Source organism: Pituophis catenifer, unplaced genomic scaffold, assembly GCF_029215685.1.
Source record: "Pituophis catenifer annectens isolate HBS135680 unplaced genomic scaffold, rPitCat1.0.hap2 SCAF_1, whole genome shotgun sequence".
NCBI classification, from domain to species: Eukaryota; Metazoa; Chordata; class Lepidosauria; order Squamata; family Colubridae; genus Pituophis; species Pituophis catenifer.
This window is the reverse complement of record NW_027256881.1, coordinates 235,176,390-235,203,191: the sequence shown is the minus strand read 5'-3', so window position 1 is coordinate 235,203,191 and position 26,802 is coordinate 235,176,390. Positions and strand designations below refer to the sequence as shown.

Below are 26,802 nucleotides of genomic sequence, written 5' to 3'. Positions count from 1 at the left end.
TGGATTCATCCATGGAACTTTGGGGAGTCTTCTGAATTTTGTGGACCACTTTAGCTTTCAGCATCGTGGCTGCCGCTTTTTCAGACGTCTCGGCAGCTGTGGCTTCCTCCAAGACGTCCTTAAGCAATAACTTCTTTCTGCTTAAGAATTTTTTTTGGAGAGCCCTGTCCCTCATGCCGAATACAATGTGGTCACTGATGGCATTATCAAACTCGCAATTGGCAGCGATTTGGCGCAGGGCGGCCACAAAGTCTTTGATTGATTCACCTTCCCTTTTGTCCCTCTGATGGAAGGTGAATCGGTTGGCGACCAGAGTTCCTGTTGGTGCGTAGTGTTCTTGTAGCACCTCCTGGAGATCGGTCCAAGACATCTCCTCGATGTCCCTTGGTGCCACGAGGTCGATGGCCATCTCCAGCACTTCGGATCCGCAATGCGCCAGGAAGAGGGCTCTTTTTCGGTCATCATTAAGGTCCTGATAGTTGTTTCCCCTCAGGAACTGGCGAAACCGGACCATGTAGGACCTCCACTTTTCCTTCCCGGGGTTGAAAGCTGGTAGTGAAATGAGTGCGGCTTGTGATGTCACCATGGCTTCGGTGGCTTTGTCTTCGTGACTTCAGCTCGAGTTCAGCTCTTAATTGGGTGGCGGTATGCCACGAGGTTGTCGCTGCAGTTCTTTGAATCCTTCATCGCCAGTGTTAGATCAGGCGCAGGAAAAGAAGACATGACCAGCGTGGTCCATTCAGCATTTTATTGGAGTGAGAATAAGACTGGCGGCTGCGCTGCCGGAGCTGTCCTTTTAAGCGCTCCCAGCAGTCGCACCGCCCAGAGACAGCATTTTGAATTTCCCGCCGGAGGATTAGCCAATCCCCGGTGGGTGTCCTTATAAGGACATAACATTATTGGAGCAGAATTAAGACATGGTTAGAAGAAATGATCCAACAACATATTGATTTAAAACCTGAGCTGTTCATATTGGGTATACTACCAGAGAAAATTAGTAAAGAAAATATATACTTGATTATACATATAATAACTGCAGCTAGGATAGTACTTGTGCAAAGATGGAAAGGAGAGAAAATCCCTTTGGAAGGGGAAGTAATTAAAAAAATCTTAGACTGTGCAGAAATAAACAGATTAACTTTGATGTTTAAAGAGAGAGGATACGGACTATTATAAGATATGGGGGGAAATTTATGATTGGTTAAAAAAGAGATATAGATAAGATATAGATAAGATTGTGATAATTAAGTAAGGAGAATGTTATATTAAATGTATTGTAATTTGGGGGAAATAGCACAACAGAGAAATGGAAATTATCAAGGAAAAATGAAGATAGGAGGAGTAATAAAAAGAAGTAGTAGTCATGGAAGAAACACCGAGAAGACACACCGAAGGATTTATGTATTATGTGTTTGTTTGTTTTAAAACATAAAAAAAACTTTTATAAGTTTATTGAGGAAATTGTAATTGTCAAAATGACTGTTTTTAGACTGGAACCCTCTTTCAACAGAGGAGGAGTGATACGACATCATCTATCTCCAGTTTACAACACGGTCCTTTCAATAGTTCCAAGAAGGCTTCACACCCATTTGCACTATTCAGATGACCCTGAGGGCACAGATAAATCTCCAGGTGGTCTCAACAACTCCCTGAAAGAATGCAAATGACCAGTTGTCTGAAAGGAGTATAACTCCTTCCATTCCCCACCATCCACTCAGAGCTGAAAAAGCTTCTTGGATGAGAAATGAAATGTCTTCAAAGAAAGATTTTAAAAAGTCCAGTTTCCTCTTGAAAAAGCACCTTTGGGGCACCATCAATCATGGTTCCTGACATATAGGTCCAGAGTCACTTTCACCTTATAAGAAAATACCAAGTAAAGGCTCTCCACTCCCTGATTACACATATCCTCTTCTGTTTTTTGATATGGATCTGTATGCATTGTTTGGAAAATAAGTCACATATGTTGGTTGCCATTTCCATGTTCCAGCCCTCCTCTCCTGCCCCCCATGCTCAGTTCCAATGTTTGATGTTGGACTTCAGAGATTTAGCACCTTTGCTTTCTGGCTGTTACATCCATGTGACCAAATTGATTTTGCGTCCTTTTTTGCAGTACTCATTAAGTAACTCACTACAATAGTTCACTAAGGGTGCAGTTTGGCCAAAAACTGGAAATAAAGGCCAGTTTCACAGCAAAATGGTTGTAAAATGTGTCATATGGCTGCAGGATACTGCAAACAGCTGTAAATATAGCCCGTTTGCCAAGGGCCCAAAGTACAGTCAGGTGATTGCAGAGGGAGGGGTGACCATCAGAAACTATTAAGATAGATCTGTTGGAACTTGGAATGGCTTTTAAGTGACCAGTCATAACTCGAGGACTACCTCTGCCAATTAGTGGGATCATGGATGATATATGTACAAATAACATTAGAGCTAAACAGTTGAATTTAACTCAACATGAATTAAAGAAACTTCAACATGACTTTATTTTTTACTCTAAGATTCCTCCAATTAAAACTATGACAAGAAAGTATGAAAATGCAACCACTTATCTGCAGGATCTGGGGTATTGAAATGCATGAGGGATATTATCCCAGATGGGTTGAAAAAATATTTAAGATCTCTGCCCCCATTTACTGGTGTTGTAAAAGCAAAGAAGCCACTGACTTAATTCCAGGTATGTTAATTTAGAAAAAGATTTATGTTAGTGTTAAACTTTGCCATTCTTTCCTTTTTTTTTCTTCCTAATGTTTTTTCCTGCAAGTACAGTCTATGCTTTTTTTTCAGATCAATTGAGTGCTTTGATCCATTGATTAGAACAAGAACTGACCCATCAGCTTGTGCCCAATGCACAATGGGAGTGCATTGAGTGAATGACTAACTCAAAATGACCCAGCCAGCTTTCATGCCTAAGGCAGGACTAGAAATCAGAGACTCCTAGTTTTCAGCCTGGTGCCTTTAACCACTAAACCAAATAGCCTCTCCCTAGACTTTTTGCCATTACACACTGCCTATTTATAGTAACAGTATCAGTCCATATACTTCATATATAATATATTTTAATAGACTTCAAATTCTATATTGTGCGCCACTAAAACATTCAAGAAGTAAATTATTTCAGTTTTTTGTTTTTTTTAAAAAAGCATTATCATGATCCTTCTCTATCTGGGATCAGGCTCAGATCTTGTGCAAAGAAGCTTTGCTATCCTTCGTGGACAATCATATTAGCAGACACATAGGAAAAATGCTATGCCTAACATCTTTCGGTAACTTTTTATAGCATTCACCGACTCTTACAAGGGCTAAATAAATTTAAAATTTGGACCCTGAACAAATAAAAGGGAAAAATGAATTGGGTGGGAAATTCACCTGCTGTATTTCCGGTCAACTCCTACTCTATTGAAAAAGGAGGTGAAATAAACAGGAATCTAGCATTAAGTCCCCTTCTCCAGAATATAATGGAAGGTTTCTAAATTGGAGAGGGTAGAATAGAGATGCCAGCAGCTAAACATACATTATGGTCCAACATATAGTTTACAGCAACAGATATAGCAATATTGTGATACATTTTTTTTTCAATATTTTATTAAGTTTGTGAAAATACATTAAATATCATTTCTATTTACATTGGATGTGCAGTGTTTATACATATATACAAGATATATACCTGGTGTTTCTTAAGCTACTTATTCCTTTTATTAGGCACACCTTTTTCTCCTTCTTTTATTTTATCATTCATCCATTCATACCACCTTCCCCAAACAGTATAGTTCAGATTACTATACTATAGCAATATTGTGGTACATTATTCTGTAGCCTTCACTTACACAGCAGTGTGTAAATGAGTTTGTATATAACATGCTTCATGATGAATTTTCATTAACTAGGTTTTAAAAAAAAATTGTATTACTCTATATAATAAAAGTTCTCTTGATAGCATATGATATATGTGATATATTGTAGTAGATATGATAAAATCCTCTTGAAAAAGTATCCAGTTGTTTTAGGAAGAGAGGCACATGAACGAAGCCCTGAATAATGCAATTTTCTTTGCCGTTACAAAGGATCAGAAAGGCATTTCAGGATCAGCTAATATTTTGAACCCAGTGCCCACAGAGAAAAATCATGGATAACAAAAATGAATCTGTCATTACTGAATTCATTCTTCAGGGATTCAGAGGAAATCCCCAAATGCAGTTTATACTTTTTACGATTTTCCTCCTGGTTTATGCCATCACTGTCTTAGGGAATCTGGGCGTGATTCTGTTGATTTCCACTAAACCCCAACTTCACAAACCCATGTATTACTTCCTGGGCAACCTCTCCTTTGTTGATCTCTGCTGCTCTTCAACCATTTCTCCAAAAATGCTGATTGACATGTTGGTTGAAGGAAAAAGAATTTCATTCGGTGCCTGTGCTACACAGCTCTTTCTGGTTGCTATATTTGGAGATACAGGATGTGTTTTGTTGGCCATGATGGCCTATGACAGGTATGTGGCCATCTGCAATCCACTCCTCTATCCAGCCATAATGTCCAAAAAGGTCTGCCAGCAAATGATTGCAGTTGCATATTGCGTAGGCCTAATGGATACAATAGTATTCACTTCCTCAACATTTCGACTGATATTCTGCCGGTCAAATGTTATTAATCATTTCTTCTGTGACATACCTCCACTCTTAATGATCTCCTGCTCAGATACATACATCAGTGAAATATTGATAATTGTCATTGCTAGCTTTATTGAAGCATGCGGCATAACTATGATTCTTGTATCCTATGTTTATATTTTGGCTACAATCTTGAGAATGCGCTCTGCTGAGGGTAGGCACAAAGCATTTTCCACCTGTGCTTCTCACCTGACTGCTGTTGGGATATACCACGGGACAGTACTCTTCATATACGTTCGGCCCAGCTCCAGCTATTCCATAGACCAAGACAAATGGGCCTCATTGTTCTACACGGTCGTGATCCCCATGCTCAACCCTTTGATCTACAGCCTGAGGAACAAGGAAGTGAAAGATGCTGCAACCAAATCAGTGGGTAACATATGGATTTTTAAAGGGAATAATCCTAGATACATTTAATGGACAACTTCATTGCAAACACTGCCATTTCCAAACAGGAAGAGGAAAACCATCAATGAGAAAAAGAGTGTACTTGGTAGCAATCAACAAAGAGAAGGTTCCTGACAGTGGTGGAATTCAATTTTTTTTACTACCGGTTCTGTGCGCATGGCATGGTGGGCATGGTGTGGCTTTGTGGGCGTGGCAGGGGAAGGATACTGCAAAATCTCCATTCCCACCCCAATCCAGGGGAAAGATACTGCAAAATCCCCATTCCCTCCACACTCCTGGGGCCAGCCAGAGGTGGTATTTGCTGGTTCTCCGAACTACTCAAAATTTTTGCCACTGGTTCTCCAGAACCTGTCAGAACCTGCTGAATATCACTCCTGGTTCCTGGTAACCTTAAATCATGTTTTTCCACATCACAGGATCAATAACCTTTATCACTATGGATAGTAAAAATCAGAAATTTGTAAATATGATACACCAGTGGTTCTTAGCCTTTTCTTCACCATGGACCCACTTTAAATCAAGGGCCACAGACCTCCAAGACCCCCAACACTTAGCTCAAGATTTAAACCATAACATTTTTCCTGCCTTCAAGAGACCCCCTTTGATGACATCATGGCCCCCTAGGGCTCTGCAGACCACAGGTTGAGAACCACCATGATACATTATTATATAATCTAACTATAAATATTATAATAGTTCACAGTGCAACAAAAATGCTTATATTTCTGTGATATATATATAGCTTTAGCTATTATCTTTATACACTTAAAAATATCCAAATCCAATTTAGTTTTGTGGAAAATGTGATCACCTGTTGAATTAGCCTTGCCAAACTAGAGCAATATTGCAATACTAGGATTTACGTGATTTGGAATATTAAAGAGCTCATAAATGCCCTGAGAAAAAACACTTGGTAATTTGTTTCATAATTGTTGTTTCTAAAGAAGAAGAATATTAGTGAAAATCAATATATTTGTACAGCTTTTCTAAAGCTGGGCTTCTGTGTTATCATCCTTTTGAGGATTATCATATATTAATTGGGTGCAGTGCAGGTTAATATTGTAAACAATCATACTATTGTATCATAAGCCTGGTATTTTTCCAGATGGTTTTTTGATTCAAAATTATCACATTTGCAATGTTAATAATAGCTATTTCCACATTATTCAGCTAGGTTTATCTAATCTATTGCCATGAACGCTTGGGTTTATTGGAGCTGGAATTCATCATATCCAGAAAGGAACCAGAATGAAAAAAAAATACAGTATGCTAGACATTATTCCATTATCCTTTAAACAAAAATCTTTTAACAACTTTGACTGGAATGATTTCTCTATTTCTTTAGAGTTAGTTCTGAATGAATATTCTTCTTCATCGGAAAATTGCCCAAAAAGGGACAAAGACAACTTCTGATTAAATTAATATGGAACTTTGCAACCAGCAGAAACTGACAATGTTTATATTTTATTTCAGTCTATTCATGAATCCTATTTTTTTTACTTAGAATATATAACTCAGTGCATTTTTCCCATCAGTCAGTAAAACTGTGTGATGATAAATTCAGTATATGTAAAAAGAAGAGGTTCTCACACAATATAGAATTTGTCCACTCCAAAACCAATATGTTGTATAAAGATTATACAAATTCATGAACACTGGGGTACTTGGTGACATCAAGTGAACTTCAGATTCAGCTTTTGTAATAAGGAAAAAACAGAGCACTGTCAAGAACATTTTGAGAGATTACATTGGATTTTCATGCTATCTAGACCAGGGGTGTCAAACTCAAGGCCCACAGGGTGCTTAGATCTGTCCCATGGGGCCACCCTGGAAACAACAAAGAACTGGCTCGTGGTGCCTCTGCCAGTGAAAACAGAGCTCACGCAGCCCCCCTGAGCTCCGTTTTCGCTGGCAGAGGGCTTCAGGAGGTCATTGCAGCCAAAAACGGAGCTTGGGAGCCCGCCTTAGCACTTGGCCACCACTGGTGCCCCCGACACAAGTGATGTCAAGATGGCCACGCCCACCCTGGCCACACCCACCTCGGCTCCCTGAGGTCAAACACCACCCTGATGTGCCCTCAATGAAATCAAGTTTGACACCTCTAATCTAAACCCTATTAATTTTATGTAAAGGATGGATGTGATCAGTGGTGGGATCCAAGTAATTTAACAACTGGTTCTCTGCCCTAATGATTTCCTCCAACAACCAGTTTGCCAAACTGCTCAGAAAGTTAACAACCGGTTCTCCCAAAGTGGTGCGAACTGGCTGAATCCCACCACTGGATGTGATTCATCTAGAATCTCTTAATCCAAAATTGTCTGGAATCAACTGAAACCGAAGAGCACTGAGTAAAAATACCCCAAGAAAAAGATGTAGCAATGTTAAAATGTTAAGTACAGAATAAATACCAAACTAGGAAGTACCAGATAGCTTTTAGCTGAATGTTGTGTAGAAATGTATAGTATATAGGGGGTAAAATAGCTTAATGTTATGTAGAAATGTATAGAACACAGGGGGGAGAATAGAAGGGTGGTAAAGTATGATATAATATAATGTGGATGGATTTCACCTTGGGGAAGTCATGGGAGGAGGGGAGGGTTAGGGAGGGAAAGGGGGGGGGAATGGGAAAATTTGTATCTGTAAAACTTTTTCAATAAAAAAAAATGTTAAGTACAAAAGAATTTCATCTGGAGTGAAAGCTCAAATTAATAAATATCCAAACGGTAGTTCCCATTCTGCATATTTAAATATAAACATGGCCCCAAGATAATTGCATTACAAAAGTGCAAAAAAAAAAAAAACCAGAAAAAAATCCATCGGTCACTGGAAGTGTCGATTGCTCCATAATAAAAGAGAAATCAATTAAGTCTGCTGTTTCCATATGAAACAATGTTTAGGGCATCAGGAATATTGCTAAGTTCTTGCCTCAAGACTGAATGAGAGCCACCCTTTTTTCCCAGCCTTTTGAATTGAATATGCCTTCTTCTTTACCCTATCCTGACTTATTATATGTTGACATAATGGAGTCTTTCTGTTTTGATTGCCATATAAGCCTTAATAACAGCAGCAGCAACATTTTTACTAGAAACAGAATTAGGACTTTAAGCAGACTAATGGCAGGAAATTGCTGCTTTGGACCATAGAATTATAGAATCATAGGGTGGGGACCTTACTGGTCTTCTAATCCAACCCTCCTGCCCAACATAACCATTATTAATGGTGAAAATAGTATTACCATTATTTTTCTCAGGAACAAGCCCAGTGGTGGGATTCAGCTGGTTCACACCGGTTAAGGCAAACTGATTGTTAAATTACCCACCTTCTGCTATCAAAGTGAATCCTGGGTGCTGCACTGCGCTGCAATGGAGAAATGCACAATGGAGCAGCCAGCGCAAGGGAAGGAGAAGGCCGCTTTCTCTCCTCCTTCCCTCGTGCCGGCCACTCCATTGTCCATTTCTTCATTGCAGCGCAGTGCAGCACCCAGGATTCACTTTGATAGGAAAGGTAATTTAACAACTGGTTTGTCCAGGGTCAGATTGGCCGTCGCGGGAGGCTCTTTCCCACATGTGCAGCAGAGCTGGAGGATAGGGATGGGTGACTCCTCCCACAATAGCCAACCTGACCTGGGCAAACCAGTTGTTAAATTATTTGAATCCCACCACTGAGCAAACCCTGGCCTGCTTCAGAGCCAGTCTGTACATCATAATACCCATCAAGATTTGTTTGTGTGTGTCATCATATTATGACATAGCACTCTTTTACATGTGGGAGCTCATGGTATTCCATGGTATATGAAGCACAAGATGATGGCAAATGACTGGAGCTAGTATCAAATCAGGCATGATAGCATGTGAAGCCTATGTTGCAGCAATTAAACAAGGGGTGAGCACTCTCTCTGATTGCCTCTCCGAACAATTGTTCAAAGGTCTCAGGACTCACATATGAAAGACCAGCTTCCAGGGTTTCCCTCTAGTACCTGAACAGCCTCTGAATTCCATCATGAACAGTTGATTATAGACCTGACATCTCTTTAGGCAATGGACAGATTATCCCTCATAATATCTAATAAGTTTCTCTGAGTAAGTTTTGTTGCTTGTCTCTTTAGAAAGCATGTCTCCCTCTCTTTTGATTTGTTTGCATATTAGTTCTCTCCCCAGTTTAATTTGCACTTCATCCTGCCAACGATCACTCAGATCATTAATATCACTTTTTATTCAAGTGAGCTCCCCTGCCACTTTGGTGGTGGTGAGATTCTTTCTGAAGCAACAGTCTCAGACACAGCATTTGATATTTAACCAAGTTGAGGGGGATAATAACTTCAGGAGCTATTAGTTACAATAAATTATCTTGATCCAACCCAGCCATGGATCAGGCCCAAATGTAGTACAGAAGTTTTGCTTACCCTGATGGGTTATCTATACTAGCAGAGACATAGGGAAAGTAGAACCCTGTTTATAGTCTTATATCTTTCAATGGATTTTTACATCACTGATCATGGAGCATTGGAATTAGGGAGGAGGGAAGCTTTGGTGTCAACCTTTTGCAATATCAATTGCTAGAGTAATTTTGTCTAATTAACATTGAATTAGTTTTTTTTTAATCATGCTTTTCCTTTCTTGCAAGATCAAAATTGCCTTCCTCTAAAATATGAAGAACTGGATCTGGGAAAATTGGTTGAATTCAGACAACACAAGGTTATTACTGATTCAAGGGTGAATGACAAATTTGGGAAATATTCTTGCTCTGTATAAGATCACACATTTTCTTAACAAACAAGTTCCATCTTATCCCTTCTGGACAACCATGTAACATCTATGTTATGGAATATATGATCATCTTCAATTGATTCATCAGTTCATTCCTATCTAAAATATAACAAATTATATTTGATCACTCATCTATTGCAGGAGTGTCAAACTCAAGGCCTGCAGGCCAAATCTGGGCTGTGCAGTGCTTAGATCTGGCCCACAGGGCCACCCTGGAAACAGCATGCAAGAAGGGACAGGAAAGGAGAAAGGGAAAGAGGAAAGAAAAAGAAAAAGAAAAAGAAGGGAAGATGGGAAGAGAGCAAGGAAGGAAAAATAAGGAAAGAGGGGAAGGAAGAGGAAAGGAGAATGAAGAGGGTAAGAAAAAGAAGGAAGGAAGGAAGGAAGGAAGGAAGGAAGGAAGGAAGGAAGGAAGGAAGGAAGGAATATTATAATGAGAGTGAGGGACGGTTTGAGGGAAGTCCTGCCTTAGCAGTTGGCCACCACAGGTACCCCCGACACAAGGGATGTCAAGATGGCCATGTCCAACCCGGCCATGCCTAGCCTGGCCATGCCTACCCTGACCAGGCCTACCCCAGCCCCCCGAGGTCAAACACTACCCTAATGCGGTCCTCAATGAAATCAAGTTTTTACACCCCTGATCTATTGTTAATTTCTAGGTTGGGAAGGCAGTCCTTCCATAAATTACATATGGACTGTATTTGAACAGCAAAGGTAGGAAGATGCTTCAATCAATGAAAATGGGCTGAACTACAGCACACGAGATGGATTACCAACCTGCAGTTTGTCTGTAGGTAGAATAGTGTAGGATTTTTTAATATAAAGCTGTAATAGTTCTAATCTTTGGTTAATTGAGATTTTTCTGGAAACAAGGCAATGATAAAAGGTTCTTCCTTCTATTACTTTCTCTTTTGAAAATCGAATCTGTATTCTGAGGGATGACAAACATTCTTTCGCATTTGGTGAAATGCTATTCTATTACATTTGTCTTTATAAACTTCCAATTCCCTACAAAGAAGACTAGTCATTTAGTTAGAAATCATTATCTTGGATCAGTGATTAATTTTTTAAAAAAATCAACACCAGCTATTAATTCAGGCAGGATAACCTTGAAGATGAAGGGCAAAATTTGTTCTCAATGCAGGTTTTGTTCCTTTTGCCACAACATAAACTGAAAGAGAAATTTGCAGATATGATAAGATAACCTTTATTGTCATTTTTTTTTTACTGTGAGCACACTGACACACATTAAAAATGAAATTCTGCTCTCAAAAGAAAGTATATATCTATCCATATATATAAATCACTGTCCATTTTGAATACATAGTGGAAAGAGGAAGCTTGAGAGTTCACAAAGTTGATACTGTATGGAACAAAACTGTAAGTGAATCTGGATCTTCTGCTTCAGACACCACAAAGCCTCCTCCCAGAAGGTAACAAGGAAAACAGGTCATGAAGAGGATGTGTAGCATCCCAGACAATCCTGTGTACCTTGCTCACGTAATCCTTATATGCGATGTCCTGGATAGAAGGAAGTGAATTATCAACAATCTTTTCTGCCATCTTCACCATTCTCTGCACCGCTTTCCTGTCTGAAGCAGTAATGGTTCCAAACCGTTTAAGCTAAATAAATAGTTATATCCTTAGATCTTTCCTTCAGCCTCTGGATCAACACCCCTATTTATGTAAAAGTATTTTGTTGGTCACAAGTCTACAGATCACTACATAATGAAGTGATTAGTTTGCTGAGTTAGCATTGGGAGATCAGGGTCAGAGCTTACTCAGGAACCTTCTTCAAACTTCCCTCCCAATACGATTGTGAAGATGAAACCATGCTGGGAGGCAAGAATATGCACCACCTTGGGAGAAAGATGGGAAGCAGCTAGCCAAAATAAGAGCATCAGTGAGGGTTTATTGCCTTCCTTAGCAATCTTTTGAGGGCCCCCTTTACATCAGCATTTCTCAAACTGTAAATTAGAGGATTCAACATGGGGATGATCAGAGTGTAAAACACAGAGACTTTTTTGTCAGTGTACATGAAGAAGCTGGATTTGGGTCGGAAGTACATAAAGAGGATGGTGCCATGGAACAAAGCAAAAGTTGTCAGGTGGGAAGCACAGGTCGAGAAGGTTTTCAGCCTACCTCCTGAGGAGGGCATCTTGACAACTGCTATGATGATGAAGCTATAGGAGGCAGCAATAGTCACAGTGTTCAAGCCTTCAACCAAGATGCCAAAGGTGAAGAGCAGCAGCTCGTTGAGGGAAGTATCTGAACAGGCAAGGGCCATCAGAGCAGCCAGGTCACAAAAGAAATGGTTAATGGAATTCCTTCCACAATAAGAGAGCCTTAGAGATGCACAGGTATGAATGAGAGAACTCAAGATACCCCCAGCATATGCTCCCCAAAGCAGCCAGAGACAGAAGGATCTAGACATGATAACTGTGTAAGACAAGGGTTTGCAAACAGCTACATAGCGGTCAATTGCCATGGCAGCCAGAAGGAAGGCTTCCACATCTGTAAAAGTGCAAAAAAGGAAAAATTGGACAATGCAGCCCCCATAGGAGATGGTCTTTCTCTTTGCCAGGAAGTTCAGCAGCATTTTAGGAGCAACAGTTGAGGCTATACAGGCATCCATTAATGAAAAATGTTGCAAGAAGAAATACATAGGGGTCTCAAGCTGAGGACTACTCCTGATCAACACAACCATTCCCAGATTCCCTAACAAGATCCAAAGGTAGATTACAAGAAATATCAGGAAGAGACTGTTCTGTAGCTTTGGGTACTCTGTGAATCCTTGCAGAATGAATTCTGTCACAGCAGTGCTATTTATCTCCATCATTTCTTTAAAAAAACATATATTTTTGTGGGGTTGGGAGGGTACTGATTTAGCATATTATCATCTTGTGACTACCTTACAATAAAGAATTGGATGTGTCTGAGATCTTCTTGGGGATGGTTTTAGTTGCTCCAAAGTGTGAAATCTTGAACTTCCTGGAAGGCACAGGAATTAATGATTAATTGTTTATGAAGGGAAAGACAGTTTCCTGACTATAAGGAATGGACTCTGTAATTAATTCATAGTGCAAAGAGTTTGCATTTCGTCATGCAAAGGACAGTCAATCCAACTAAGTTATTCTAGATACTGATTTTATTTACATGCAAGCATTAGCTGATTGCAATAAAGGAAGGAAACAAATGACTAACCAATGTATATATATCACATTTAAATAAGTTTGCAATGAATGACACAATATGCTCTCATATGATCTGTAATGCACATGGTAATTGCTAAGAATTTCTCTGTGGGTAGTATGTGTAAGGGATTGTAACGTACACAGTAAGCTATTTGCAACTATAGAGAAAAATATGAAAAAATAAAAATTAAAGAAAGCTCATTCTCCCCACACCCTCATAGAATCACATAACTATAAAATTAGAAATGTCTACAAGGGCCATCTAGTCCAATTCTGCAATATGCAGGAAATCCTGTTAAGCCATCTGTAACAGGTAACTGACCAGCTTCTTCTTAAAAGCTTTCAGAGATAGAAAACTCACAACTTCCACTGTTCTTATTGTCAGGACAATTTTTTTCTTATATTTAAGCAAAATCTTTGCTTATTGAAGTCCATACTTTAATACTCTACTACTTAACTATGGGTTAAGCTTTGAGCAACCCTTTAGGAGCTATGCAGATTTGAACATAACTTCTGATTTTACTCGTCATTATGAAGCTACCTAAATAATTGCAAACTCCTGGGAAATAATATGCAGATACCAATCTTCCTACCTTGATGTAAAAGGTCTAAAAGATGCTTCTACTCAGGTTTTCCTGGACTTTGAAAGACAAGTTCACAATCCCACAGTATGTTGTAGATACTGTTTACTTTTAAATCTACTCATGGGTTTTAAATCAGTGCTTCCCAAACCTGGTAAATTACCCAAAGGTTGATAAAAATAGTTTGCTCTGGATAACCACACAAATTCATTACCCAGTCACAATAGGGACATTTTAATTGACTCACATTGGATAATAAGGACTTTCTGATAAGCAGTTTTGGGTAATGAAGGAAAAAAAATTGGAAGCACTGTTTTAAATGCTTTTCTTTAATATATCCTCTGCCTGTCCTTCAAGAGCAAAAACCTGTACGGCAAGTCACTCCAATTTTTCTCCACAAAAGCCACTTCTTGAAAGTAGGCTAGTTTGAGAAATGCTAATTGAAAGACACCTGGTGTTTTTCTACATTTCTATCATACTAGCTGAAATACAAGTTAGTATGTTGACTTAATTTTTTTCATTGATATTCACTTTGAACATCCCTTCCTTTGAAAAAGAAGAAATAAATCCTTCTGCTCACCCATTGTGTCCCCTTGGAGGAAAAATGAGATAGACAACAAATAGAAACAAAACAAAAATAATAATTACAAGGTTTTTCTTTTCATGTTCTTTTTGTCTGGATCTATAAAAAGTGGCCTAAACAAACATGTTTGAATTGGGTTTGCAGCCATAAATATTGAAAAATAATGTAATTAACTTGTTAACTCTTTACCAGAATGTTTTAGAAAGTAATGCTAATTATAAATTAGATTAAAGAAAATTATTTCTATACTTTCCATTTGATATTTTTAGGCATTTTGATATTTTTAGGCATTCAGCGGGGCTTCCTAGCCCAATGCAAAAGTAACTTAAAATCCTTTATTGTTCTAATTGACAGATGATCTCATTTCCGATCCTAACTCAAAATTACAAGATTTACCTCTTGTAAAAACGCATTGCCTTAACGGACTCTCGATGCTTTCCCACTACTGCAGTAATAAAAGGTGGTTTAGTGTCTAGCTTAAGTCCTTGGACCCTGAGGTTATAAAGGTAGCTTTGCTCAGAAAGGGAAGAAGTGTGCAGTGAAATGGTTTTTTTTTTCTCCTTAAGTAGAAAATCATTTAAATAACAGGCAATTCCTCTATGGTTTGTGTGAACACCAAGCTTTTTCTTCACTATGCCCATAGGAATATATGTTCATTCTTCCTTGAACAGTATTTATTTATTTATTTTATTTTATTTTATTTTATTTTATTTTATTTTATTTTATTTTATTTTATTTTATTTTATTTTATTTTATTTTATTTTATTTTATTTTATTTTATTTATATACCGCCCTTCTCCCGAAGGACTCAGGGCGGTGAACAGCCATAATAAAAACAATGTACAAAAATAGAATTTAAAAGCAGATTAAAATAATTAAATCATAGGCTGAATTTTAAACTCTCCTTTTAAAACCAATTTTTAAAACCCCATTAAAACCAAATTAAAATCATTTATCCCATCAGAGCGGCTTGCTGGAATAACAGGGTCTTCACTGCACGACGGAAGGCGCAGAGGTCGGGGATCCTTCGTATGTCCAGGGGTAATTCATTCCAGAGGGCAGGGCCCCCCACAGAGAAGGCTCTCTCCGTGGGGGTCGCCAGTCTACATTGTTTGGCTGACGGCACCCTGAGGAGGCCCTCTCTGCGTGAGCGTACCGATCAGTGGGAGGCAATCAGTGGCAGAATGCAGTCTTGTAGATAACCAGGTCCTAAGCCATGGAGTGCTTTAAAGATGGTAACTAACACCTTGAAGCGCACCCAGAAGACCACCAGGAGCCAGTGCAGCTTTCTCTCTTGAAAAGTGCCGAAGGGAACAACTATGTTGTGCCACAGGTTCTGCTCTTTTTCTCCTCCCCTCTCCCCCATAGCTTCAGATGTCTCCTGTCCATCTTGTACCTCCATGGTCTTTTACACCTTTCCTAACACTTCTGGGTTTTATTTTTGCCTCTTTAGTCCTTGACACAATCCCTGTCTTATCTGTTGGTCCATAATTCAAACATCCTTCATTGGCCCAAAACTGTCTAAACGCAATTGCCTTCTCTCTTCCTTCTTTCCATCTAATTGAACCTCCTTCTTCAAGAGGTTTTAATCCATCTGTTTTTGACTACCAGTTATGGCCCAAAACTGGCACACCATTTTTTTTAACTTTCTTATATCTCATGGCACTAATTATTTCTTTTAATGCCTTCCCAGTTGGGCAACTGATGGAGGCTTCCTAGCATTCCAATGGCAGTGTGGCAGATGGAGTGCACCATTGATCAGAAGTTGGCTAATAAGGTAGTTATTGGCACAGTGCTTCTGGTTGGAGGAACATGAAGCTAGAAGACAGATCTTTCTGATAGTCAGTATGGCTGCATTTTCTATTCTGGCTGTTATGCCAGCCTTCCTTGGTTTTGGGGTCTGCACAAGTCACACAACTTTTAGTGAATTATAGTGGCAACAATAGCCATGGAAAGCCTATTCTCAGACTGGCACTTATTACTTGACATCCATTCCACATCCTTGAAGTGGAAATGAGAGTGGGAGCAGTTCTGTGGCTCTGGGAGGGAACTTATCTGTGTCTTGCAGCTGCTATGTACCCTACCTACCAGTCCAATCCTTTATTTTCATATACATAATGGACTGAACTACATTATAACCTTCTGATTTACTAGATATATCCTGGGAGATTCTATGATGTGGCTACTGTGAACTTCTTTCCCTTTCCTCCATCCAGCTCAGGACTGCACACTTTCTTGAGCTGGGCTTCTCTCTGCCAAAAAGTTCTGTGTTGCCAAAACTCTTATCCACTGATTCTCGACGTGCACAGGAAATCACAATAGGAGGAGGAGGACCAGGGGTGGGTTCTATAATTTTTTACTACCGGTTCTGTGGGCGTGGCTTATTTTGTGGGTGTGGCTTGATGGTCATGTGACAATTCTTTAGGATTTAGCAGAAGTACTGGTCTACCAGCTTTTAACTGCTTGTAGAGCTATACCAGTCTACCCATTTATTTTTGCAGGCAGTGGTCTAACCATGTATTTTTGCAGGCACTGGTCTACCCATTTATTTTTGCAGGCACTGGTCTACTCATTTGTTTTTGCAGGCACTGGTCTACTCATGTATTTTTGCAGGCACCGGTCTACTCATTTGTTTTTGGAGGTACCGGTCTACCACCAAACTGCCTTTACCACTGATCAGCTGTAGGGCGGCCCTTTGAAGCCCCACAGCAAGAGTTTAAACAGTTTTTTCCTTATAGCCCATCAGCTGGGATTCAGAAGGCAGCAATAGATTGGGGGTGGGACCAAATAAAAGGTAAGAATAACGTGGGGGGGGCAGAACCGGTTTGGTGATGTCATATTGTTACCTCTACCGGCTTGGCAGAACTGGGCGGAACCGGGAGGAACCCACCACTGAGGAGGACCAAGTATTAGCTATGTTTGTCACCTGAATTATTTATAAAAATGATAAAGGCTAGGCAGGTGTAAATAATTTTTGTCTTGCTTCCATAGAAGATCATAGAGAATATTATGGCTTGCATGATCCTGATTTTTATAGGTATAGACCCATCACTTTGTCTGAATACACTTTCCAAGGCCTTCATGGTTGTTCTACTGAGTGCTAGTCTGTAATATATTCCTTGACTGCTTGTTTCTTTACTATTGATGGTACATCATAAAAGGCAGAAGTTATCACCATTTGGACGTCTTTATTGTCAGTTCTAAGGGTGGTTGTTCTACCTGTTATTATTAGTTTGGTCTTCTGTACGTTAATTTTAATTCAATTTTTTCAGTATGGATGATAAGCAACAACATGCATAATAAATCCCAATGACACCAATATAACAGCATGCAACCGATGATGTCATCACTAAACACCACAATTCTGCATCTGCATCTGCATCTTGGTATCTTATGATGTACACACTCCCTCTCATCTCTAAAGTCATACAATTAAGCCATCTTTTTTTTAAAAAAAAAAAGTCTTTGGAATTCTCCAACTTATCCAAACATAGACACCTATTCTCCTTTATTTTTTGCAAAGCAAAAACATCAGGAAACTAGGCCCTTTTTAGTGTTTCTTTTGAAGCTTGAGAACACATATATACTGCCAACAGGATTCAGATATAATCTTTGACTATCTGCTGCTAGGCAGGTAAGCTGTGTGTTTTTAAAATTAATTTTCTGCATGGATTTCATCAGATGCAAATGATTCTAAACAGTAATTGCATTCAAATGTGACTAAATAGAGTTAAGACTTATACAACTTCCTGGTACCTCTCAAATAGTTAACACACAAAAGTGCTCTTTGAATTACCAGAATAGAACTATCACAGAAGGGGAAGAATAAATTAACCCTCCAGAAACACAGATAACGACATTATATGAGCTTTACAAAAAATAAGTGAAACATTTTTCCCTCTGTGTTGACCACACAGGTAAATAGCAACATGAGTTGTAACAACAATATTTATTTTTAACTAAATATTAAATCTCAAGATGTAACAGTTACAGTTTTCAGTGTTTATCAGGACAAGAAATTAAATCTTCTTTCAGTAACCGTGAATCTTAGGGAAAAACATCCTTTATACATTGCATTAAAACTTAAAGGTAAAGGTACCCCTGCACATGCATGCTAGTCATTCCCGACTCTAGGGGGCAGTGCTCATCTCCGTTTGAAAGCCGGAGAGCCAGCGCTATCCAAAGACGTCTCCATGGTCGTGGCTGGCATGATTAAACCCCAAAGGCGCACAGAGCGCTGTTACCTTCCCACCAAAGTGGTCCCTATTTCTCTACTTGCATTTTTATGTGCTTTCAAATTGCTAGGTTGGCAGAAGTTGGGACAAGTAATGGGAGCTCACTCTGTTATGCAGCACTAGGGATTCGAACCGCTAAACTGCCTACCTTCCGCTCCCACAAATCCTACTGTGTCCTAGAGTCGGGAACGACTAGCACATATGTGCGAGGGGAACCTTTACCTTTACATTAAAACTTAAGGCATACTAATTAGACATCTCACTTATTATTTCAAGAAGCAAAGATGCATTTTTATTTAAACTTTGCTTAAAGATAGAAAAATCTCTTTTCCAACAGCCTCAGTTCTGATACTAATACACTTTTCTGAACCATTTATATGACATGTGATTAAACCAAGGTTATATTTTTAAATCCACTTTTAATTTCCTAGACAAAATTACATTTTTGCTCCATAATTTTCTCATGGCATTCTTTACCTCCTCATTTCTCAAAGTGTAAATTAAAGGATTGAGCATAGGAGTTATAATAGTATAGAAAACAGCCACACTTTTGTCCTCTGAGAATGTGGTCGAAGGCCTCATGTAAAGGAAGATGCAGGGGCCAAAAAACAGAATCACAACTGTGATGTGAGAGCCACAAGTGGAAAGAGCCTTGAGACGGCCTTCAGAAGAACGAGTTCTGATTGTGAGTAGTATAACAATGTAAGAAAAAGTCAGCACAAGAAAACAACTGAGGGAAATCATGCCACTGTTGGCAATGACAATAAGTCCAATAATGTAGGTATCAGCACAGGCTAATTTCAATAAAGGGTGAACATCACAAAAATAGTGATCGATTTCATTAGGCCCGCAGAAGGGCAGCTGTGTAGTAAGGAGTGTCTGTACCATTGAATGTACAAAGCCACCCAGCCATGACATAAACACCATCCAACTGCAGACCCTCTTGTTCATAACAGTGCTATAATGGAGAGGTTTGGAGATTGCAATGTATCGGTCATAAGCCATCACTGTGAGAAGAAAAATTTCAGTACAACCAAAAAAGTGAACCCCAAAAAGCTGTGCTATGCAACCAACAAAAGAGATGGTTTTCTTCTTCACAAGGAAGTCCGCTATCAGTTTGGGAGCAGTGACAGAGGAATAACAGATATCTATGAAAGAAATGTAACTGAGAAAGAAATACATTGGAGAAATCAGGTGGCGACTGCTCTTGATTGTGACTATGATCAGTAGATTCCCCAGCAGAATTGCCATGTAGAAGATCAAAAACAGACCAAAGCAGATTTTCTGCAACTCTTGATCCTGAGTAAGCCCCAGCAAGATGAATTCAGATACATTATTTTGGTTCTTCATATTCTTAAACTTAGATAACACATTATAACATATCATTTAAAATTAGGAATACCAGTGATTAAAGGTTTAGTGTTTTTCTTACAAAAAAAATGTATACACACCAACACAGATTGAAAAAAATCTTGAATTGGATGTTCTCAAGGTCCTGATTCCTTCACATGCAAGGAATGTTTACCCTAAAATTTAATGAAGATAAACAGTTGTCAGAAATTTAATGTGTATTCAGCAAATCAGAGAAGTCACTTTAGGAAGTACTGAATCAAAGCAATATTAATATAGGACATTGGAGAAACTTTTCTTTAAAAAAAAAAGTTTGTAACCTATACAAACTTGTAAAGTCAAATCAGAAATTTGTAAAGTGAAATGTTTAAACATCAAATGCATTTTTTTCAATGTTTATTCAAACCTCATGTTGACCAATCATGGTTTCATTCAGTCATACAAACAACCCTATCAAAATCTTCACATTTCATAGATGCTCCAAAATTTTTTATACCAAAATGGTTTTATAGAAAAGCATCCCTGAATGCCATTGGTGTTGTTTTGTTCTGTTGGATGTAAATGTAAACCATAGCCAATGTCCTGATTTAGTCATCTAGCAGTAAGAAAGACCCGTGACAAGAATAAATTTTTCAAATCCTGTTTTCCCTTTTTATACACAGCGTTTTCAGAATCTCTTGCAGAGAATTGAGTTGTAATATTCTACTAGATAAGAAGGCACTCAAATATTGGAATACCGTCTCTTGCTGCCCTTTTTGTTCTTTTCAACTGGATGAAGTCCAAATAATTAAGACTGCAATTTAATGCCCACTGGCTTAAATGAAACAGTAAGTCACACTGTGACTGAGATGTAAACATTTAGACAAGCACTGAATGGCATTAAAATTGTTGCTATGTAATGATCATCTGGATTTCTACATTCCTTCTCTGAATTTTCTAAGACATAGAAGTTTAAATACTGTATTGGCATACATGCAGTTAGGATCTGCAACTTAAATGAGCTTGTTCTACTACTGTAAAATCAAAACCAAAATCAAAACAAACAGAGTTCAGATGAACAGCATTTGTGTTATAGATGGTATAAGAATATGGTATAAGAACTGAAAAATTCTTATATATAACCAGCATGTTTTCCCTTGTTTTCAAAGCCTCCTACAATGGCTAACCTGGATGCTTCATGTTTACAAAAGGCACCAATAGAAGAATATATATATATAGCTCAGAGTTGAACTGTGGAATCCTTGGTGTTGTCTGATCCTAGTTATTTGCTTGTAGACATTTTGTCACCATCCATCTTCAGTAGCACTGAACAATGAAATGTCTACCAGCAAACAACCAAGCTCAGGAATCACTAAAGACACGTACATAGAAAATGTTACCTAATAGTAATTCATATTTTTGCAGGCCAGTATGGTAGTTATGTTCACTCTTTCCCTTCCCATTGGTTAGCTTACCCTGCTACTCCTCCCTAATGTTTTCATTCAGCTAGGAATTTTACCATATTTATTTGGTAATTAATAGAATAGCTCCTAGTGCTTTGGGGAGGAAAAACCAAATTGTACATGATAAATTATGACTATTTTAAATTTAGATACATATCGGAAATAATTGCAGAACAAGAGTATTTCTCAATAGCATATATATGCCACAGAGTAAGTCTTAAACAAAACTTTGAAACCAGGTAGAACTTGCATCTTTATGGAATACAGTAACTCACTTCTGCATACTTATAGTCAGTTATAGCTAATCTCCATTATTACCCAATTGGTTGAGGCCTCTCTAGTCTACAGGATCTTCCAGCTCTACCAAAGATGCCCTCAGATTTTTGCTTACTCTATCTATCTATCTATCTATCTATCTATCTATCTATCTATCTATCTATCAACCAGAAGAGTTTCCATGAAGCTCTTCAATAAATAAGACTTTGAACGCTCTGTAATTTTGCCTACCTACATCTTTTCCAATTCTGTAAGCCATAGTATCCTTTCTTCAGCTGCCCACTGTGTAAGAAGAGCCCAAATGAAACCAATGGTATAGCAGCTTTCTCTCTCCATCAAAATAACTTGTTTTTACAGGTTATTTCTCTTGCCTTATTAAGAACTATGAAATGAAATGTTTAAATAAATTCTACCATTACATCACTGATCCAGTTAACAACCTCCCAGAAGAATTTCAATCTTTCTCAAAAGAAAATAAATGCTAAATTATGAGCTCTTTTTAACTATACAACTCAATCCAATTTATTTTGTAGTAGTTAATTAGCACCTATTTAAAGTGAAGTCTTATAGCAGTCTTCTGCCAAGTTTGAAGACCTCTGTTCTAACACATCTTCTGGACAAAATGAAAAAAACCCAGTCCTTACAGGCATCCATGGAAATGTACAAAAATATGTACATGATAAGAAACAAAGAAAGTAATTAAAGGGGATGCAAGAAAAAGGAAGAGGAACACTGGAATTTAGTGGGAATAATCCTAGGATCTAAAGTTCCACAATCTTTAATCTTGCAGTGTCACAACAAGGCAATCCAATTTCAAGGATTCACCTATACCTGTAAGCCAAAGTGTTGTAAAAGAAAACAAATTTGGGTGATTGCAGGACCTTTGTCACTTTCACCCTGCTCTGAAAAATGCACCCAACTTTCCCCCAAGGAATCTTGCAGGGGGGAAAAAACTGCAGGTCAGCATGGCAGATACAATCAGGTAGAAATGATGGTTGCAGGTCACTGTGACAAACAGATTTTTATTGATTGATCCAACTCTTCTCCTTTCTCTTTTTCCTTTCTTCCCAGTGTGTGTGTTGAAACTTAGAAAGAAGTGGAATTTGCATAGAACCAAATAGATTCTCAATCAAAATCCTGCAAATGGCCACAAACGAGTCTAAAAATAATGATTTGGGATATTTCTTTGAGGCTCATTTTGGAAATGGAAGTGGTCTGTCTCCCAGTCATATTCTCGTCCTTAAAGCTTTCTAGAAGAAAAAGAAGAAAACTTTGATCCCCAAGGAGTTATATCACCTCTTCATTGGATGATATACTGAAGCCTTCCAGAGAGTTTAGGGGCTGAATGTACCCACTATTATTCAAAAGTTGCCTACTGTCATGGCCAAAGATAAGCAGATTATCATGACTGGGCACTCCTTGATGATACAGCCACTAGTAGGAGAGAGAGACAATAATATGCCAGTGGTTTTTTTACTTCTGGACTCTTAGTACTATATTTAGGTTCTGCCTTCTATTTATGTTCTGCCAAAGCCTTTACTTTTTCTTTACTTTTTCTGCTTGTTCATTCCTGGCTGGGCTTCTAGTGTTTTCTTCTCTTCACAATCTTTGCACCATCTGAGGGAAACAACTCAATGAACTTTTTTCTTTCTTTAGTCTGAAGAAAGGAAATAAATGCCCCTCTCTCCCATTTTCCTCAGCTGCTGCCTACTTTCTGATTGCCTCTTCTCTTCAGAGCTGCCTTAATTTACTTCTTTATTTAGACTCCTGGGCTTGGACTCTGTATAGTCAGCATCTTTCTCACAAGTTCTGTGGCATAACAGCACCCAGGCAGCCATCTTGCCTCCTGCCTGCATCTTTTCAAACTGCTTTTTTGATTGGCAGTTGCAAATTGATTGGCAGATGGATCATCCTGGTATGGAAACTGAACAAACAGGGATGAGAAGGAAGCAGCACTGGTGCCTATAAACTACTCAGGCAGTCTGTCCTCCCACAAATTTGATTACAAGTTTGATTGTGTTCCCACCCCCAGGGCAGCTTTCATTATTTTAAAATATCTTGAGGATTTATCCAAGTTCTCTTAGTCACCACAGATTAGCTGTTCTTTAAAATAATCAGTATTGTTAATACAAGCCCTTGCATAGCAGCAATGTGAACATGTCTCCAAAGCAATTTGATAGCATGTCTGCTATCAGTGTATCTGAATCTTTTTAGGTCTGGCTGGTCCAATGATCTAATCCCTACAGCTGCACCGTCTGCCTCATCCCCATCTATTTCAATTTCATGCTTCCACTCTAGTAATAACCAAGAATTAACTATTTCATTAAGTAACCAAGCTTCCTGAAACATCCAACTCATCAATGACTCTGGATGGCATACAAAGTTCCAAACAACAGTCCAATATAAAAGCCAATAAATAAAAGAGGGAAAATATATGTCAGGCATATGCTAATCTAATAGTGACACACACCCCACCTTAGCTCAAGGTTCTTGTGAAGGAAAGCAGTATTAGGCAGCTCTAGCACAGATGTTGCTGCACAGCAGAGAGCCAGAAGAATAGCACAAAACATCCAATTATTGTCAAAAGCCTAATATCACTCCCAGGATCTCATATCTAGTTATCTGCAGCATAGGTTAGGAAACAATGTAGACATGGCCCTTGCTCATCAATTGCTATAGATCCTCGGTGGATAGTTGAATCCTCTGGGAATTGGAGGTCATTCCTAAACGTCCTCTCTTTGAAAGTGAGCATGAGTCTTGGAAGATTGATGTCAGCCTTATGAGGAACACCAGACAGAAAACACAATGAGATGACCTAATTCGACTTTGTTGAAAAGCTACATTAACAGGATCTTGTAAGTCTGAAAGTACTTCTGTACCCTCATCCCCTTAACAGCTCCCAAACTAGGGCACATCTCTTCTGACCCTCTGGTCCACCCACATTCTTGCTGCAGGCTCAGCTGCCTTTTATTTGATCATTCCCTTGGTCGTGTCTCTTTGCCTTGTCTTCCAAATGTCATTCTCACATACCATTACGGTAATATTGTATAACTGATTTTGTATCTGCAAACTACAACACTTTGTCCAGTTTGGCTATATTGTGGAAAATCCTCTTTTCAGCAATTAATGGGGCTTCAAGGATACAGGTAGTCCTTGTTTAACTACCAGTTGCTAAACAACAATTCAAAATTATGAGAGAGCCTACAATGGCCTGTCCTCAAAGTTACGACCACCGCTTCCCCCAATGAACACATGATCACATTTCAGGTACATGACAACTGGTTTACATTTACAATCAGCATTCACAATCAGACCACAGTCATGTTACTTTGGTTGTTGGTTTCTGACATTTTTTGCCCATTAAGTGGACAATTCAGTTAACAACCATCATTACTCAAGTCAGGTCACATGGTGATCCACTTAACAATCAAAATGACTTACAACCCAAATTCCAACCTAACTTGTAATTGTTGTAAATTCTGTCCCAAACCCAGCTCTACCTTTTGTGTAGTGGATGACATGTTTCCTGGATATATTTGAGCTAGTCCTCTCAGAAAATGCTATCTCTTTCAGTAAATGGGAATATCTATGCGAGAGTTAGAGAAATTGTATGCAGTTTCCTCCTCAGGCCAGCCTTTTTTTTTTTACACTAAGGTAGGAGAATCCCTGCATGGATTTAGATTCATAGACCTGTTGCTATTATGGTAAGGAAAAATACAATAATTTGTTGTGGGGTGGGGATGATTCAAAACTGTGATCTCTTTAGTGTAATATATCACAGGATATTTTTGCTGAGCTAGTGGCAACTGTCTAGTCCTCTGCATTTTTATATTGGAATGTGCAGCATTCCTCTTGATTGCCTTGCTATGCATTTCTGTATCAGTGTGTGATGGTTTTGTAGCTAGAACATTTTCTGACCTGGATTTGAGCTTCCAAAAGGTGATGTCCAATGTTGTATGGTCAAAATCAGTTTGCAGTTTCACATACCTGCTAGAACCTGTGCATATATCTAAATAAAGTTAACAAAGAGAAACTGTATAAAATAATAAAATCCCAATGGGAAATCTTGAATGCTTTGTCAAACCAAATTTGATTTATTTGTTAACTTATTCCCTGCTACCAAGTGAGGTTCAATCCAGTGTTATATTGTTCTATAATCAAATCATCAAATGATTTACAACAAAGTATAACAAAGTAAAATGCAAAGTGTCAATGGAATAACTATATTAAAAGCAGCATAATTTATTGACAGAAGTAAAATAAAATCTTCACAAAAAGATGTTTTAACTATTTCTATGCATGCTCTGTTTACATATTTGTTTTTTCAGTTGAAAATATTTTTCTGCTCCATAATTTTTTAATGGCATTCTTCATCTCTGAATTTCTTAATGTATAGATTAATGGGTTCAGCATCGGAGTGATAACCGTATAAAACAAAGCTACTGTCTTATCTTCTGAGAAGTTGCTAGAAGGGCGTATATAGGTAAAGGTACATGGCCCAAAAAATAAAATCACTACTGTGACATGGGAAGCACAAGTAGAAAGAGCCTTACGACGTCCTTCAGAAGAATGAGATCTCAAGGAGGCCAAGATTACAATATATGACACCACTAAAATGAGGAAGCAGCTTAAAGCAATCATCCCACTGTTCGCAACTACTATGACACCAACTATATAGGTATCTGTACAGGCCAATTTCAGTAGAGGGTGGACATCACAAAAATAATGGTCAATTTCATTGGGGCCACAAAAAGGAAGCTGGGTGGTGAGAAGAGTTTGCACCAAGGAGTGCAGAAATCCTCCAACCCAAGAAGCTGCTACCATCTGCCCACAGATTCGCCTAGTCATGATGGTGGTATAGTGGAGTGGTTTGCAAATCGCAATGTACCGGTCATACGCCATCACTGTAAGAATGAAGATCTCTGTGCAGCCAAGGAAATGGACTCCAAAGAGCTGAGCTATGCAGCCAATAAATGAGATGGTTTTTCTTTCCAGAAGAAAATCTGCAATCATTTTGGGAGCTGTGACTGATGAATAGCAGATGTCCACAAAGGATAAGTAACTGAGGAAGTAATACATGGGAGATGTCAAGTGGGTGCTGAAGATTATAGTGATTACTATAAGAAGGTTGCCCAGCACAATGATTAAATAGAAGGACAGAAACAGGACAAAGCATATTTTCTGGGTTTCTTCATTTTGCGTGAGGCCAAAGAGGATAAATTCAGTCACATTGTTTGTGTGGAATGTCATGGATGGGAAGTCCATACCTAAACGATCTGCAAAACAGCATAAATATTGACTG

The 26,802-nt window shown here is 38.6% G+C and overlaps 4 protein-coding genes across 4 annotated transcripts; 1 reads left to right on the top strand and 3 right to left on the bottom strand.

The window, feature by feature from the left end:
- Positions 1–4,119: 4,119 nt before the first annotated feature.
- LOC139310410 (olfactory receptor 5AR1-like) lies at positions 4,120–5,082 on the top strand. Its single transcript, XM_070934569.1, has one exon. It carries the CDS (start codon positions 4,123–4,125, stop codon positions 5,080–5,082), a length of 960 nt encoding a protein of 319 aa, XP_070790670.1. The 5' UTR covers positions 4,120–4,122.
- Positions 5,083–11,739: 6,657 nt separating this feature from the next.
- LOC139310401 (olfactory receptor-like protein OLF1) lies at positions 11,740–12,690 on the bottom strand. The gene has a single exon (XM_070934561.1). The coding sequence runs from the start codon at positions 12,676–12,678 to the stop codon at positions 11,740–11,742; it is 939 nt and encodes a 312-aa protein (XP_070790662.1). The 5' UTR covers positions 12,679–12,690.
- A 6,141-nt stretch (positions 12,691–18,831) lies between these two features.
- Positions 18,832–19,797, bottom strand: LOC139327384 (olfactory receptor 4S2-like). The gene has a single exon (XM_070957202.1). It carries the CDS (start codon positions 19,780–19,782, stop codon positions 18,832–18,834), a length of 951 nt encoding a protein of 316 aa, XP_070813303.1. The 5' UTR covers positions 19,783–19,797.
- A 6,011-nt stretch (positions 19,798–25,808) lies between these two features.
- LOC139327383 (olfactory receptor 4S2-like) lies at positions 25,809–26,765 on the bottom strand. The gene has a single exon (XM_070957201.1). It carries the CDS (start codon positions 26,763–26,765, stop codon positions 25,809–25,811), a length of 957 nt encoding a protein of 318 aa, XP_070813302.1.
- Between the last annotated feature and the right edge of the window lie 37 nt (positions 26,766–26,802).

Coding starts and splice junctions, on each gene's coding strand:
- LOC139327384 (XM_070957202.1), bottom strand. CDS start 19,782: ATGAAGAACCAAAATAATGTATCTGAATTCATCTTGCTGGGGCTTACT.
- LOC139310401 (XM_070934561.1), bottom strand. CDS start 12,678: ATGATGGAGATAAATAGCACTGCTGTGACAGAATTCATTCTGCAAGGA.
- LOC139327383 (XM_070957201.1), bottom strand. CDS start 26,765: ATGGACTTCCCATCCATGACATTCCACACAAACAATGTGACTGAATTT.
- LOC139310410 (XM_070934569.1), top strand. CDS start 4,123: ATGGATAACAAAAATGAATCTGTCATTACTGAATTCATTCTTCAGGGA.